Source organism: Haliotis rubra, unplaced genomic scaffold (genome assembly GCF_003918875.1).
Source record: "Haliotis rubra isolate DU_JTF1 unplaced genomic scaffold, ASM391887v1 Scf361, whole genome shotgun sequence".
Taxonomy (NCBI): Eukaryota; Metazoa; Mollusca; class Gastropoda; order Lepetellida; family Haliotidae; genus Haliotis; species Haliotis rubra.
Window position 1 is genome coordinate 70,672 of NW_025767037.1, and position 14,883 is coordinate 85,554.

Consider the following 14,883-nt stretch of genomic DNA (forward strand, 5'->3'; position numbering starts at 1 on the left):
TGTTAAACGCTCGTGTTGTTTATCACATAAGGGATGTTTTTAAAATCTGCTTGAGTTGGTTGAACAAGTCCATCGTCCTCTGAAAATAGGCCCTGTAGCGTATGAATCCTAAGGTCATGTCTATCCAATCAGAAACGAGGCCACACTGTGTTGGCGACTTCTATACAGTCTCAATGGCGGAACGTCGAGTGCGGAAATCGCTCTGTTCCACTGCAGAAATTGTGATAGTACCGTAGGATATGAGGTTGTAGAGGTGAGATATTGTTATAATCTTTTGTATTCAAGTTTTTAACTCATCTAGCGTTCCGTAAAACACGCATCGATGCGTATACAATCTTTCATGCACATGCTGCCTTGGTAGCCTGTGTGAAAACAACGTCAGTATGACCGATTGTACAAAATAGCTGACTCTCAGTAAATGTACTTATTCGCCTTTTGGCCCTAACTAGTCAAAAACACCATCATAATCTGGGGATATATACGACGTTTTTTCATCGTTTGCTCCAGCAAAACCGATGTTTTCTGATCATTGTATTGTCCAATAACAACTAGTCTCCATCATGTAAGCAGACAGTCGAATGACCGTGCTTACCTGCCACACAGGTGAACTTGCGTGCCGAATGAACAGCAGACGGACGTAGACGGCACGGGTCATTCATATAACTTTTGAACTATAGCTTTATTCAATACCGAGAGTGTTGTAGATCCTCGTGTCTATACGAAAATGATTAATTTGAAGTACGTCAGTTTTGGTTGTCAACATGCCAGGGAGTTCAACCATAGACCAGTTTATCTGGTTGGGGATATAGACTATGTCAAAATAAGTACCTCAAACGATACATTGTCTCTTCTGCTTTCGGTGTGATGTCTGCTCATTCCCAGAGTGCAGCAGTTGTGTCCACAAATAATTTGTAAGTTTCATGCAAGGGCTGCGATGTGTCATGTATCTAGATGTAGGTAAATTGTTAAGTGGATATTAATTTACCATTGATAAATACTCAGACTCTCCCTTATCGCATGATGCATCACATGAATACATCGGGAAAATAGGAACACCATGCCCAGTATTGGTTGTTTACATATGCAAATTATGTAAAAAATATTGCTGCTATAGTAAAAGTGATTTATTTCATTTTCAGTGGAATGTTTAACAGGGTCGTAGGTAGCCCGGGGGGTTATTGATATAACACTCTTTTGAGTGTCAAGTACACACACACACACCCTTTTGTCCTGAAAGTTTATTAAATGATCATTGAAACTCGTGAAACTGAAGTGTGCACCCCTCCTTTCTCAAAAAGCTGTATCCGGCCTTGGGGATGCCCATCTGGCACTGGCAGATGATCGGTACCAGAATGATACACCTTATTACATATGATAACAACAACCATTAATAAAAAACATAAGGAATCCAAGGCAATGACATAGACTACACAGAACCCTAACTGAAGGCATATTGTGAAATACCTAATGGCATTTAATGAACAAAAGACTTAATTAAAAAAAAGATTGTATTCAATCCACATGACTCTAAAAGGCAGGATAGACAAAATAGAGAAAAACATACAAAACAATGAATACACAATGCACAAACAAACATTCTACCATGACTTCAGTAAACACTGGATTGTGATTGGTTAATTAAAGTCACTCAGAGGTATATAATCACGTTATACAGGTCTCTGTTTTCCGTGCACAATCATACATGGTTTACGGTAATGCACTATTTTTGTCTGCCCACTAGATATCTAACATGGCGGACACCAAACAACCTACCGATGCATCGATAAATTACGGCGATTTACTGTCGGAAATTACACATATGTCTTTAAAGATGGATTTAGCGATGACGGGCTCGACTCACTACTTGGCGTAAATCACAGCAATAGGTGTTTATACATACAAAAGTAGCTCAAAGCATGGAAACAAATATTCAGTCGAACAAGATCAAAACATCGCGTCTGCTTTCCGAATAAAAATTCAGCAAAAACAAATATGTTTACGTTGATTCTATGTTATGTCAGAATAGATCCAGCAATACACTGCTACAAAATTTCCGTGTTAAATTTATTATCAGCTTTCGTCAACGATATCGCCACTGATCTTGATCCGGTAACGGAGGATGTATTAACATCGAACGCCGAAGAAATTTTAATGCCTTCCGTCCACATAAATAAACAGTTGGGTTATCAATTCAAATAAAATGATATTTTGAAATTTGTACTGTTTCAAATTTAGCGGTAGTAAAACACAATTACTGAATCTGCAAACCGTTCTGTTTAGCCCAACATATATTTTTTCTAACAGTGTAATATCGTTGAAAAAGTTATTTGGCTTAGTCATGATCCCTCTTATCCATTACACTGCTTGATCTAAAGTAGTCTATTAAAGTATACCTTACCGTGTTTATGCCAGAGGTACACCCTCATGTCCTGGTCCATCCTTTCGGAAATATCACCACAAATCTGGCTCTTTGTCAACAGACTCGCGAACATGCCAGCGAATCCGATTCAATTTGAATTCACTACACTTTGAAGCCACTAGGTCACAAAACACTTTCAAAATGTAGAAAATAATATCTGTAGAATTGAATTTGAGCACAAAGTACACACATGAGTGTGTAAGTCACCACAAGCTGTCACCGCACGAGACGAGAGGTGCGTGAAATCGTCAAAGTTGATAGGGCTTAATATTCAACAGCATCTAATTCGGTACAACCCGGACTTCTCGCTACAGCAAAAGCCTCTACTCTTAAATTTTGTACCAGAACCAGTAATTAGATATCAAAGACTATCTCAGTCATACAATCAGGTTAACCTTGCATGAAACTGTCAGGCTCTCCTGTCGTGATCTTTCCAAATTTGCACGAAATGTAAACAATGACTTCGAGAAAAGGTCAAGGCCATGAGGTTGCTGCCATTATTCTGGTGGGGTAAGGGTCTACGGTGGAATTTTCAAATGTGAACCAAGCTTTTAAACTTATTTGATATATGTTTTCCAACTTATCAGTTAATGATTGGTGATTGATGCATTGAAAAACAAAACCTGATTTGTTATTACTGAATCTGGAGTTTGTTAGTCATTGACAGTTTGCCACCAATCACCCCGCTTCGGCGATGCCACTTGAGATTGAATGCGAGGCCGCTTCATCGCATTGACTCGTAACCAAAGAAAGAGCTCCACGTGAAACTGTTCATAAAATTGTCATGGTAGAATGGAGATAAGCCTACTGTGTGGGAAAATCAGAGGTATATAACGAAATTATTATAGCTCTAAATTGTTCATTTAAAACCTCACGCTACGCGTTCGGTTTTAAATTAAATTTATAATAGCTCTAAATTGTTCATTTAAAACCTCACGCTACGCGTTCGGTTTTAAATTAAATTTAGAGCTATTATAATTTCGTTATATACCTCTGATTTTCCCACACAGTAGGTTTATCTCCTAATTGATTGGTGAAAAAATAAATACATAGTTATATAAACTATCAACAGTTTTAAAAAACCCGGGAAAAAATGGTCAAACTGCAAGAAAAAAAATAAATTTTATGCATAATTGGAGATTACATAAATGGAGTCATTTTACCTTCAGAAAGCAGGGGGTTAAAGCGTTGGCTCGTCACGCCGAAGACCTGGGTTTGATTCCCCACATGGGCACAATGTGTTAAGCCCATTTCTGGTGTTCCCCGCGGTGATATTGCTGGAATATTGCTAAAAGCGGCGTAAAACTAAACTCAGTCAGTCAGAAAGCAGGATATTGCATCTGTCTGAGAGCATTTAATTTTATAATATCCCCAGGGGAGCATTTCCCCCCCTTACATCCTCGGCCACTCAGGTCTCGAACATGAATAGTGAGTATGGTTATCATATCCCATCAGTTTAAGGACATCGCTCATATCAGTTGCAGATGTATTTGATCTGGGAGTTTTTTCATTTACAGTTGGGACTGTAGGGTAGCCTCATGGTTAAAGCATTCGCTTGAAGGCTCGGGTTTGATTCCCCAAATGGGTACAATGTGTGAAGCCCATTTCTGGTGTCCCCTTCCATGATATTACTGGAAAATATTGCTAAAAGCGGTGTAAAACCATACTCGCACACTCACCATCATTTACAATAGTGCTGCTGATGTGTTTGTGAGTGTGACGTGAAGGAAACTAAAATCATGTGCATAACATTTCATTATTTTTTGTTTCTTTTCAGGACAGGTGACATGATGAGGCTACGGGGTGCCTTGACCTTCCTCGAACTGCTTGTGCTGCAGCTGCAGTGGCAAACTGCTGTTTTGCTGTCACACTCTGATTTTCACTCAACTTTAACACAGGAAAACTTCCACTTTTCACAAAAAAATTACAATGGAACCATACCGGAAAATGCCCATGGGAAAACTTACGTCCTATCTCCAATGCGGATGGGAGTTTCTCGATTGAACTCATCTGTAGATGTAGAATACAAAATAGACAGAGGTGACAAGAGTAAAATATTCAGGGCAGAACCTGTATGCATTTTAGATTTCTGTTTCTTACGGATAAGAACGAGGACGGATGCATCGGGTGAATTAAATCGTGAACATAAGGATACGTTTGACTTACAGTGAAAGCAGAGGGAAGTATCCCACTGGATGGAAAGTACTCAGTGCATTCACTTACGTTCGAGTGACCGTAATTGATGAGAATGATCTAAGTCCCCTATTTTATCCTGAAGAATATAGTGTTTCCATCCCAGAAAACACAACCATTCACAAGGGTATTGCAAGGGTGACTGCATCAGATGCTGATATAGGAATTAATGGAGAAATCTACTATTCATTTGTAAAGTCCACTAAACTTTTGCAATTCACCCAGCTACAGGGTGGTATCTCTAACCAGACCTTTGAACTACAGTGTGGAGAAAGAGCATAAACTGAACATCCTTGCTAATGACCGAGGGCTTAAAACAAAGGGGTCACAAAGAAGTAGCACAGCGCTGGTCATAATATCTGTGCAGCCAGTTAACTACCATTCACCTTCCATAATTGTTCACAGGCTCCCAACAGTTGCTGAACATGGAAATATTGGCACAGTTTATGCAATTCTCACTGTAACTGATGATGATATTGGAAATAATGGAAAAATTAACCTTGTTGCTATTGCATCCGGAAATGTTGGTGATAGATTTGCCATTGTAAAATCAAGAGAAGCAGAAGGCATATATAACATAAGAGTTGCTGCAAACCTTGACAGAGAATTAACACCATATGGATATAATCTTACAGTGATTGCAACTGACATGGGTTCACCTTCTTTGACAACAACAGTTCTGGTGCATGTTGCTATACAGGACACAAATGACAATGTACCAGAATTTGATCAGAAGGAATTCAATGTGTCAGTGTCTGAAGTTGTACCTTTAAACACTCCAGTTACAACAGTGAAAGCTGGGGATCTAGATCTTGGTCGGAATGGTGAAGTTGAATATAGCATTGGAAGTGGAAATGACAAGAACATATTTAAAATTGATATGGAATCAGGACTCATCACAACCAGATCATTTCTAGATGCAGAGAAGCTTCAGATGATCAGACTTCAAATCTTAGCTGAAGATAAAGCAAACTCTGGAGCAAGAAAGATCGGTCAAACCTTTGTCAATATTTATGTAAAGATTTTAATGACAATGCACCAGTTTTTGATGAAACTCAGCTTTCTGGCAGTATCGTAGAAAATGCAGCAAATGGGACAATGGTTTTGCAAATATCTGCAACTGATGCAGATGCCGGTGAGAATGGTAGAGTGAGCTATTCAATTGTGAATTTTCACATGGCTCCTTTTGAAATTGATCATTTCACTGGTATCATCACAACTACCAGACCTCTTGATTATGAAGTCATGCAAAAGGTGTATAACGTGGTTGTTAGGGCTTCGGACTGGGGTGCTCCACACAGACATGAAACTGAGGCTGTCGTTAAAATAAAACTTGAGAATGTAAATGATAATGAACCAGTGTTTGAGAAAGTAGACTGTAGTGGCTACCTGTCACGTGATGCTAGGGAAAATACAGAAATTGTAATTCTTCCAGCTATAGATTTTGATGAGGGGGATATTATTACTTACAGAATTGTTGATGGTAATGAAAATAATTGCTTCAGTATGGAACCATCCACTGGAGTTGTCTCTCTGGGTAAATGTAATCTAGCAGGCATAGATAGTGACACCATAAGACTTCTTATAGATGCTACAGATGGTGCTCACTACTCTGTTCCAGCTGTCATCAATCTCTCATTGGTAAACAGCAAAACTAGTGTGCAGGAAAAGGCCATTGTCAACTGTAAGGATACAAATGTAACAGATCTACTTCAGAACATGATAAGAGCGTCCAACGAAAACAACAAAGACACTAGTGACAGTGAATTCCAGCAAGATTTGTCCAATAGGGCATGCCCCAGAGTTTAGTTCTTCAGTGCCCAAGTACTTTGAAGTCTCTGAAAGTACTCCTCCAGGGACATCTGTCCTGAACATGACTGCAACAGACAGAGACACCAGTTCTTGGTACAATAGCAAAATATTGTATGTTATCTCAGCTGGGAATTCTGACGGTGCATTCCAAATTGATACCTTCAGTGGGAGTCTAATTGTCATGTCTAAACTGGACAGAGAACATCAGGGTGAATACAGCTTACAAGTGAATGCTCAAGATATGGGCAAACCATCACATTCGGCTCAACAGCTACTGAGAATTGTGATTTCGGATGAAAATGACAACCCACCGATATTTGAACATGATGAATATGAAAAAAGGGTGTATGAATATGTTGCTGTAAACTCCACTGTGTTACAGGTGTATGCTACAGATAATGACAGAGACCTCAATGCCAGGATTAAGTATTCGCTTTTGACTGACACAGAGGATTTCTATATTGAACCATCTAATGGCATGATCAAAGTTAGAAGGCAGCTTGATAGAGAGAGGCTAGCGGTATATCAATTGAGTGTCATGGCAAAGGATTCTGGTTTGCAGACAACTCTTTCATCAACAACACAGGTTACGATCACACTTCAGGATGTCAATGACAATGAACCAAAATTTGTTCCTTCAAGTTACAGTGTGAAAGTCAGAGAAGATTTACCTGTTGGTACAGTTGTCATGATCCTTACAGCAAATGATCCTGATGTTGGGGAGAATGGACTTGTAACTTATGAACTTGTTGATGGTATGGATGACAAATTTGATATAGATGATGTGAGCGGCACCATTCGTTTGCTCAAGAAACTGGATTATGAGACAAAACAAGTATATAACATAACTGCAAAGGCAGTTGACTGTGGCACCCCAACACTTGTATCAACCTGTTTTATGAATGTAGAAGTGGTGGATGTTGATGAAAATCTCAGTGCGCCACATTTTGACACTTTTGTGGTACAGGATTATGTATATGAAAACAAGCCCATTGGAACATTTGTTACACATGTCAGTGCAACGGACTATGTTGGACCTTCTGAGAAAAGGGGTCAGGTGGTGTACTCCATTCGTGATGGTTCTGGCTTGGGTCGGTTTTCCATTGACAACAATGGTAAGTATGTTATGTGTTAACATCATTCCTACCTGTTGATCTAGAGACTTGATTTTATTGTTAGCCTGTCACTTGTCTGTTTTTTGTCGTCCAGTGTAATCATCTAACCATCAGAAACCTGTGAACCTTCTTACCAGTTAATGTGAATAAGATTTACTGTATGTCAAAGGTCAAGGTGACAAGAATCCTTGTCATAGTAATTGCTTTCTTTGAAAGTTCTGCTTTATCACTCAATGTAGTAACAAGACATATTTTTCTATCCTTCCTCGGGTAAATTTTGAAAAAAATATAAAAATCAGTTATTTGTGTGCTAAATGTCCACTCTAAGTTAGTCTTTCAGACCCAGGAGAATGAATTAAAAAGGCCTCCCAGCTAGTCCAAGCTCCATTTTGATTACATGTATACATGTAGATATATACTTTTGAAAACGATGAGTTTCTTCGAAATACACAGTGCCATTTTAGAAAGTGATGGCGGTGGCTGAGCGGTCTAGGTGTCTGACTTTGTGTGCTGGCGATTAGGTGCCTGGCTTTGAGGGTGTGGGTTCGATTCCCAGATGGGACTCAACCCCAAAAGTACTAATCTGTACTTTACTAAGAAAGTGTAAGCCCAAATATAACGTATGTTAGATGACTTTCTTCCACTGACGTAATGTCAGTCTGGTCCACTTAGATTGATTGCATGGACAGGTGGTTTTGATGTGATAAAGTGACATGAACACATGATTAATACGGACAGTGACAAACAAGATACACCTGAATAATGGTTTTTGAATCCAGATGGCCTGTATATATTAATGCAAAATATTTATGCCTGTTATTATTTGTAGCAGTGAAAACAAACATGTAGATGATAACATGAAAACTATTAAAGTGAACAAGGGGTAATACAGGTGAGGTGAAATTGGGTTTAACGTTGTGCTTGAGAATATTTCGCTCATATGATGACGTGCATGCGTGTGTATGTGTATGTGCGGCTGCTTGTACTAGCCCAGACTGAAGCTGATTATATAGTGCTAGCCCACTGAGAATGCCGCAGTGAAGCATGAATACCCCACTCAGACACATTATACTGACTCCGAGCCGACCAGTTGTTGTTGTACCCATTAATGCCGAGCACCAGACAGGGCCCAACAAGTATCATAATTTTTCCTTATCCTGACTCATGCTCTTTAGCTTGTCTTCTTCTCGCGAACATAGTGGAACACTTGTATTTCCTTAATTGAAGCTCCCTTCAATGTAAAATCACTAATAGGTACTCACCACGAGTTGCCTCCCTTGCCCTTTTGGCGGGAACAGGTGTTGCCACCCTCTGGCCTCATGCTTCACTCTCTCCTTCTTCGCCCAGTGAGCAGGATGTGAGAGCACCTGTGTCTCCTTGCACACTATATCCTTTGATTTTTCTTAGTTAGTTACCTCTTATAGTTTACTATAGAGGTATAGCTAGTATCCTTCATTAATTTGTATTGATAATTAATCGTATTTCTACTGTTTATTCCGTGGAGTTAAGTGATTGTTCAGCTAGTATTACGTTGATGAAAACCTGTACTATTTGTATACTACGTTATTCTGCTGCTGATCCGCATGTAGTATGCCCTAGTTGTTCTACGCCTTGTGCGTTTGATTCACGTTGCAGTTACTGCATTAATTGAACTAATTCTGCTTTTAATAAATATCATCTTTGTGTCTTGAGACGTGCTGCAGATAGGTCACGCAAACTAGGGTTAGACATGGCCGATACATCGGATTCCCCTTCCAGTCAGCTGCTGTCGATCGATCCCCTCCCGTCTGGTGCTCTGCTGGAGACCCCATCGGAAGAGGGACGTGGGATGCAGTCCGTCACCTCTAAGAAGCGGCCGGCCTCCCCAGACATCCCGTCATCGCAGCTTAAGTCCGAGAGGGCCTCCAAGTCTTCTCAACGCAGACTTCGGACCCCCAGGGCAACGTCTACCTCCAAAGGGAAGTCTACGAAATCGTCAAGAACTTTCTCAGCCGAGATCATTCCAGCCACAGAACTGGGCCTCTACGATGATCAGCCGATTATCATCCCTGACATACGCCACAAGAAGAGACCGGTGACAGCTACAGTGACTTCAGCAGAGATCAACATGCAGCCTGATGCCTCTACACTGATGTTAGACGAAATCCCTGAGGGCCCCACTGTTAACATCGCAGAGAGAGAGCACCGACTACTTCGACGCAGACCATCCCAGATGATCTACTGCGGCAAATCATGGTCATGATGGAGGGTCACTACAGACTGGAGAAGCAGCCAACCCAGGATACGAGCCTTCGCGAAGGCTCCAACGTAGACAACACCCCACAGGCACCCCCAGTCAACGTAGCAGCCATGACGACGCCACCTTCACGAAGGAAGTTGCAGACCACTTCGGCGAAGGACCCAGAAGTACAGCCTTCGCGAAGGCGGGATAGATCATCACCTTCCTCGGCGTCATCCCTAGATGCGGACTCAGACCACCACACCTCTCGGAAGCAGTCGCGAAGGTCATATCACCGTTCCCCAGAACCGGACGCAGAGGAAGATTCGCGAAGGCAGTCGCGAAGGCAGTCGCGAAGGCACTCGCGAAGGACACCTGAATCCAGATCGTCTACTACCAGAAGGACATCGAGGGACTACTCAAGAGCTTCGCGAAGCTATCAACAGTCTCCTCACAGGTCTCCAAGAAGGTCAACCCATAGACGTAGATCACCAAGGCGGTCCCCCCGTCGTTCACCACGCCGATCTCCGCGTACATTTCCACGTCGATCACCTCACAGGTCACCACACAGGTCTGCACATAAGTCTACAACCAGGTCACCACGAGGGTCACCTGACATAGAGATAGTACCACACAGTCCACCATCAGAAGAGCACCAACCTCTCATCAATGATGCTGGAATAGAAGATGATGGAGGAATCATTTTCTCTGATGCAGAGATACGATATTGGATGGTAAACAACCTAGATCTCTCATCACCTTCCAAGAGTGGCAATACAACGCAGACATACCTGATGAAGGAAGATGATGCAGATGCTATCACCCTACCTCCGATCAACCCGATTGCTGCGGTACCACAGAATCTAGACACAGCATTCCATAAAGCCACAAAAGTTCAGACAACTCATTTGCCAAACTTTCACGCCAAGAAGTTCTCCACACACAACATGGACCCCTTCTTCAAGGCTCAAGACATCGATGAAAACTACAAACTTATCAACGATGTCAAGAATAAGAACTACAAGATTGACGATCGTAAATTGGTTCAGATTGAAACCATGACACGACGTATGTTCTTTGGCCTAAATAGATTGAGAACGATCAATGAGACACTTATCACCAGATTTCGTAACACGACTTCTGAAGATGATAGAATGATTTACTCGGCCCTACTTATGCAAATGAAGGACCAGCAGTTCCTAACGGATCACCTCACATCTGTCTCAGCAGCACTGACCTTAGCCCGTCGTCAAGGCCTCCTCGCTTCCTGCAGCTGGGGTGAGAACTTTACAGCTCCACTATATACAGCCCCTTGGTCTTCCCCATCCATCTTTGACGGAGGAATAGACAAGGTCTCCAAGGAAGTCACTAAGGATTCCAGAGAAGTCCTTATGATTAAATCAATGGACACGCTAGCTAGCGTCATCAGACAGACCTCACAAAGATACTCAGGGAGATCTAAATTCACTGGTCTACAAAGAGCACGGGATAGGAAGATAGCCAGCTCCAGGGGAAAAGATTCTTTTCGTCGCCCATTTGGCAACTATAGAGGAGGGTCAGAAAGAGGCAGGACACCCAGAGGTTCCCGCAACTATAAACGCTGAAAGACAGGTTCGGAACGACTGGAGTCTTCCACCCCCAGCCATTCCAGTACAACCGTCACAAGTGGGTGGATGCCTCCAACTACACTGGGAAAACTGGGGAATGTTACAAGACCCTTATGTCTCCAACATTCTTCAACACGGATTTCGTATCCCACTAAAGGCCAAGCCTCCGCTGACAGTCAACCCTCACAAGTTCGCTTACAGGCACAACAACTACCGAAGTTAAGAGAGGCTGTTACATCACTCCTAACCAAGCAGGCCATAGAAGTACTAGACCAAGCAAACATCGAACCAGGTTTCTACTCCCCAGTTTTCCTAGTACCCAAGAAAAACTCCAAGGAGAAATACAGACTCATCTACAACATTAGCTTTTTCAACAAGAATTATCTACGCAAACCACCGAAGTTTCGCATGATACATCTACCTCAGTTACGGCATTTGATTCGCCCCATGGATTACATGGGCAGTATCGATCTACAGGACGCCTACCTGCACATCCCGATACATTCCGAAGCCAGGAAATACCTACGGTTTACACTAGACGGGCTACATTACCAGTGGAAAGTACTCCCATTCGGAATATCATCAGCCCCCTGGCTATTCACGAGGATAACGAAACCGATTATCACCTATCTTCATCGTCAAGGGCTACGCAGTGGCGTTTTACCTCGACGACGGGATACAAGTAGATCAAGATCCACAGCGTCTCAAACTACAGTTAAACTACATCATAAAGCTACTAACACAACTAGGATGGTTAGTAAACTTACTCAAGTCGGACCTAGTACCATCGCAAGACCTGCAGTTCCTAGGCATTCGATTTATCACGAATCTCAACCCGTATCGTCAGTACCAGAAGACCGTTGGATCAAGATCCAACAGACCATTCCACCAGCTCTACTCTCTCCGTTTCCACTTCGACAGTGGCAGAGCCTACTAGGTCTCCTCACATCAGCCCAAGACATGACAGTCAGAGGCAGATTACAGTTGCGTCCCTTACAGGTCTTCATCAATGCACATCTCGACGACCTACAACCATTCAGTCTACCGAAACATCTCAGACCTCATCTACTATGGTGGACAAAGAAATGGAATGTCTGCGAAGGGATTTGTTTAGCAGAGCAGGAATTCAAAACCCATCTATATGTAGACGCGTCGCTCCAAGGTTGGGGAGCTCATCTCGCCAACCGGACGGCATCAGGGTTATGGAATCAGCAAGAAAGCAAGCTCCATATAAACATGTTAGAGATGAAAGCTGTAATCAACGCCATACTGCATTGGAGCACCATTCTACAAAATGCGCACCTAATGATCCATACCGACAACTCGACAGTGGTGTTCTATGTGAACAGACAAGGCTCAACGAGATCACTGAACCTTTTGAACTTTAGCTTTCAACTGTTCGATCTAATCCACGATCTAAATCTACATGTCAGAGCATGTCACATTCCCGGAGCCAGAAATGTACTAGCAGACGCACTCTCTCGGCCACATCTACCGTCACCGACAGAATGGATGCTCAATACAGAAATCTTTGCACAGATAATCAAGCAAATAGGAGCGCCGCTAGTAGATCTATTCGCCACACGATTTAACAATCAGCTACCGACATTCGTGTCGCCAGTCCCAGACCCACAAGCATGGGCAACGGACGCTCTAAGCATATCCTGGGAAGGCCTCAATGCGTACGCGTTTCCGCCGCCAGCAATAATGCCTCAAGTGTTACAGAAAATCAGACAAACTCACTTTGGTCGCGCCCTACTGGCCGGCCAGAACATGGTTTCCCATTCTAATTCAAGAAATCGGTCAACCGGCACTGGAGCTACCCAAGCGCTCAAATCTGTTAATACATCCACACACCAGACAGGTGCACGGAAGCCCAGAAGTATTCCAACTTCACGTATGGAGTATATTAAAATGTGTTTAAACAAGAGAGGATATTCTGCCAGGGCCGCAAAAGCGGTCACGCTTGCCTTACGGTACTCTACTCGTAACTTGTACGACGACAAGTGGCACAGTTCGAAAATTATGCAGCAAATAAGGGATTTACAGCGAGAGATGCTACACATCCTCAAGTGGCAGACTATTTGTGTTACCTTCGCCAAAACAAACATTTAAAAGGCTCGACAATATCAACATATCTTGCCGAGCTTAGTTCTGTGATCACTATGAGAACGGGTATCAAGCTAACCAAGTCTCCAGAGTTACTGGCCTTACTACGTGCTTTCCGATTGGAGGACCAAAAGCGGAAGTTCCACGCCCCAGCTTGGGATCTGAATGTAGTGTTACAACACCTCACAAGTGAGGCTTATGAACCGTTGGAATCGACAACCTTTGAATTTCTCTCACAGAAAACACTGTTTCTGCTATCTCTAGCCACGGCAGCCAGAATATCCGAAATTCACGCTATAGATTATGAGAGGATACAGTTTGATGACAATCAAAACACAGCGCACCTGGGATTAAGATGGGATTTCATCGCCAAAAATCAACTACCAGGTCAACCAGACAGGTTATTCCACGTCCCGGCACTATCCTCGATTCTCGGATCCCAAGATACACTAGACTTATCGCTGTGCCCAGTCAGAGCTCTCAGAATCTATTTACGACGTTCCAAAACAAGGCGAAGATTTCTCAAACGATTATTCATCCCCTTATTGGCAACAACTCAGACAGAAGTCTCTCGTACTACCATATCTATTTGGATAAGGACTGTCATACTCCGTGCCTACAAGGCAGCAGGCTTGGACCCTCCAACAGCATCAAATCCCCATGAGATCAGGGCATTGGCTTCCACTCTCGCCCTACACGGTACCTGCTCATTGAACACAATTATGGAAGGATGCTATTGGAAATCTAACATGGTGTTTGCTAATCACTATCTGAGAGATATCACCACCGAGGACGTCTCTGGCATACACCATTTCGGTCCCTTGGTCCTCGCTCAGCAGCTGACAGTCCCTCGTAGGCGTTAACATTTACCCTCACGAGATTATTATGTATTGTTATACATACAATATCTAGCTTATAACTCTACGGAGTTCTAGGACTATGTATATAAGTTAGCTTAGGTTTACTCAGCCTTAAGCTTATACTGATGTTTATGTTCAGTTGTACAGTGTCTCTATCAGAGTCACTTTATATCTAGTTATATTTATGTATAATATCTGAGTATATTATTATTGTAATACCCCAGTTATGGCAATATATAACCTATGGTTTATAATAGAGGAAATATCCTAAGTCTATGCCTTCATGAAGTTCCCGTCAGGGGTTATTACAGTTATATCTATAAAAATCACTAATTATAAATCCAAAGTATTCTGTTTTTTCCCACCTCCGCTTCCGTAGGATTCTACAAGCAAAAGAGCATGAGTCAGGATAAGGAAAAATATGTAATTTTTAGAGTAAAATTGATATTTTATACTTATCCTGACTCATGAGGTAAGCCCTCCCATCCTCCCCACATAACACTTTGGATTTCCCTGTAAATTCAAGTGTTGGGCTCGCTAAATCAGGTGA

General features: G+C 42.2%; 1 protein-coding gene across 1 annotated transcript in view; it reads left to right on the forward strand.

The window, feature by feature from the left end:
- The first annotated feature begins 163 nt into the window (after nt 1-163).
- Nucleotides 164-14,883, forward strand: part of LOC124285512 (protocadherin Fat 1-like) — a 196,513-nt gene continuing 181,793 nt past the window's right edge. Inside the window, 7 exon segments of the mRNA XM_046721752.1 lie at nt 164-253; nt 4,197-4,586; nt 4,588-4,814; nt 4,817-4,843; nt 4,846-5,628; nt 5,631-6,368; nt 6,403-7,547. Of these exon segments, the coding sequence (XP_046577708.1) occupies nt 4,207-4,586; nt 4,588-4,814; nt 4,817-4,843; nt 4,846-5,628; nt 5,631-6,368; nt 6,403-7,547 (3,300 nt within the window). The 5' untranslated portion in view covers nt 164-253; nt 4,197-4,206.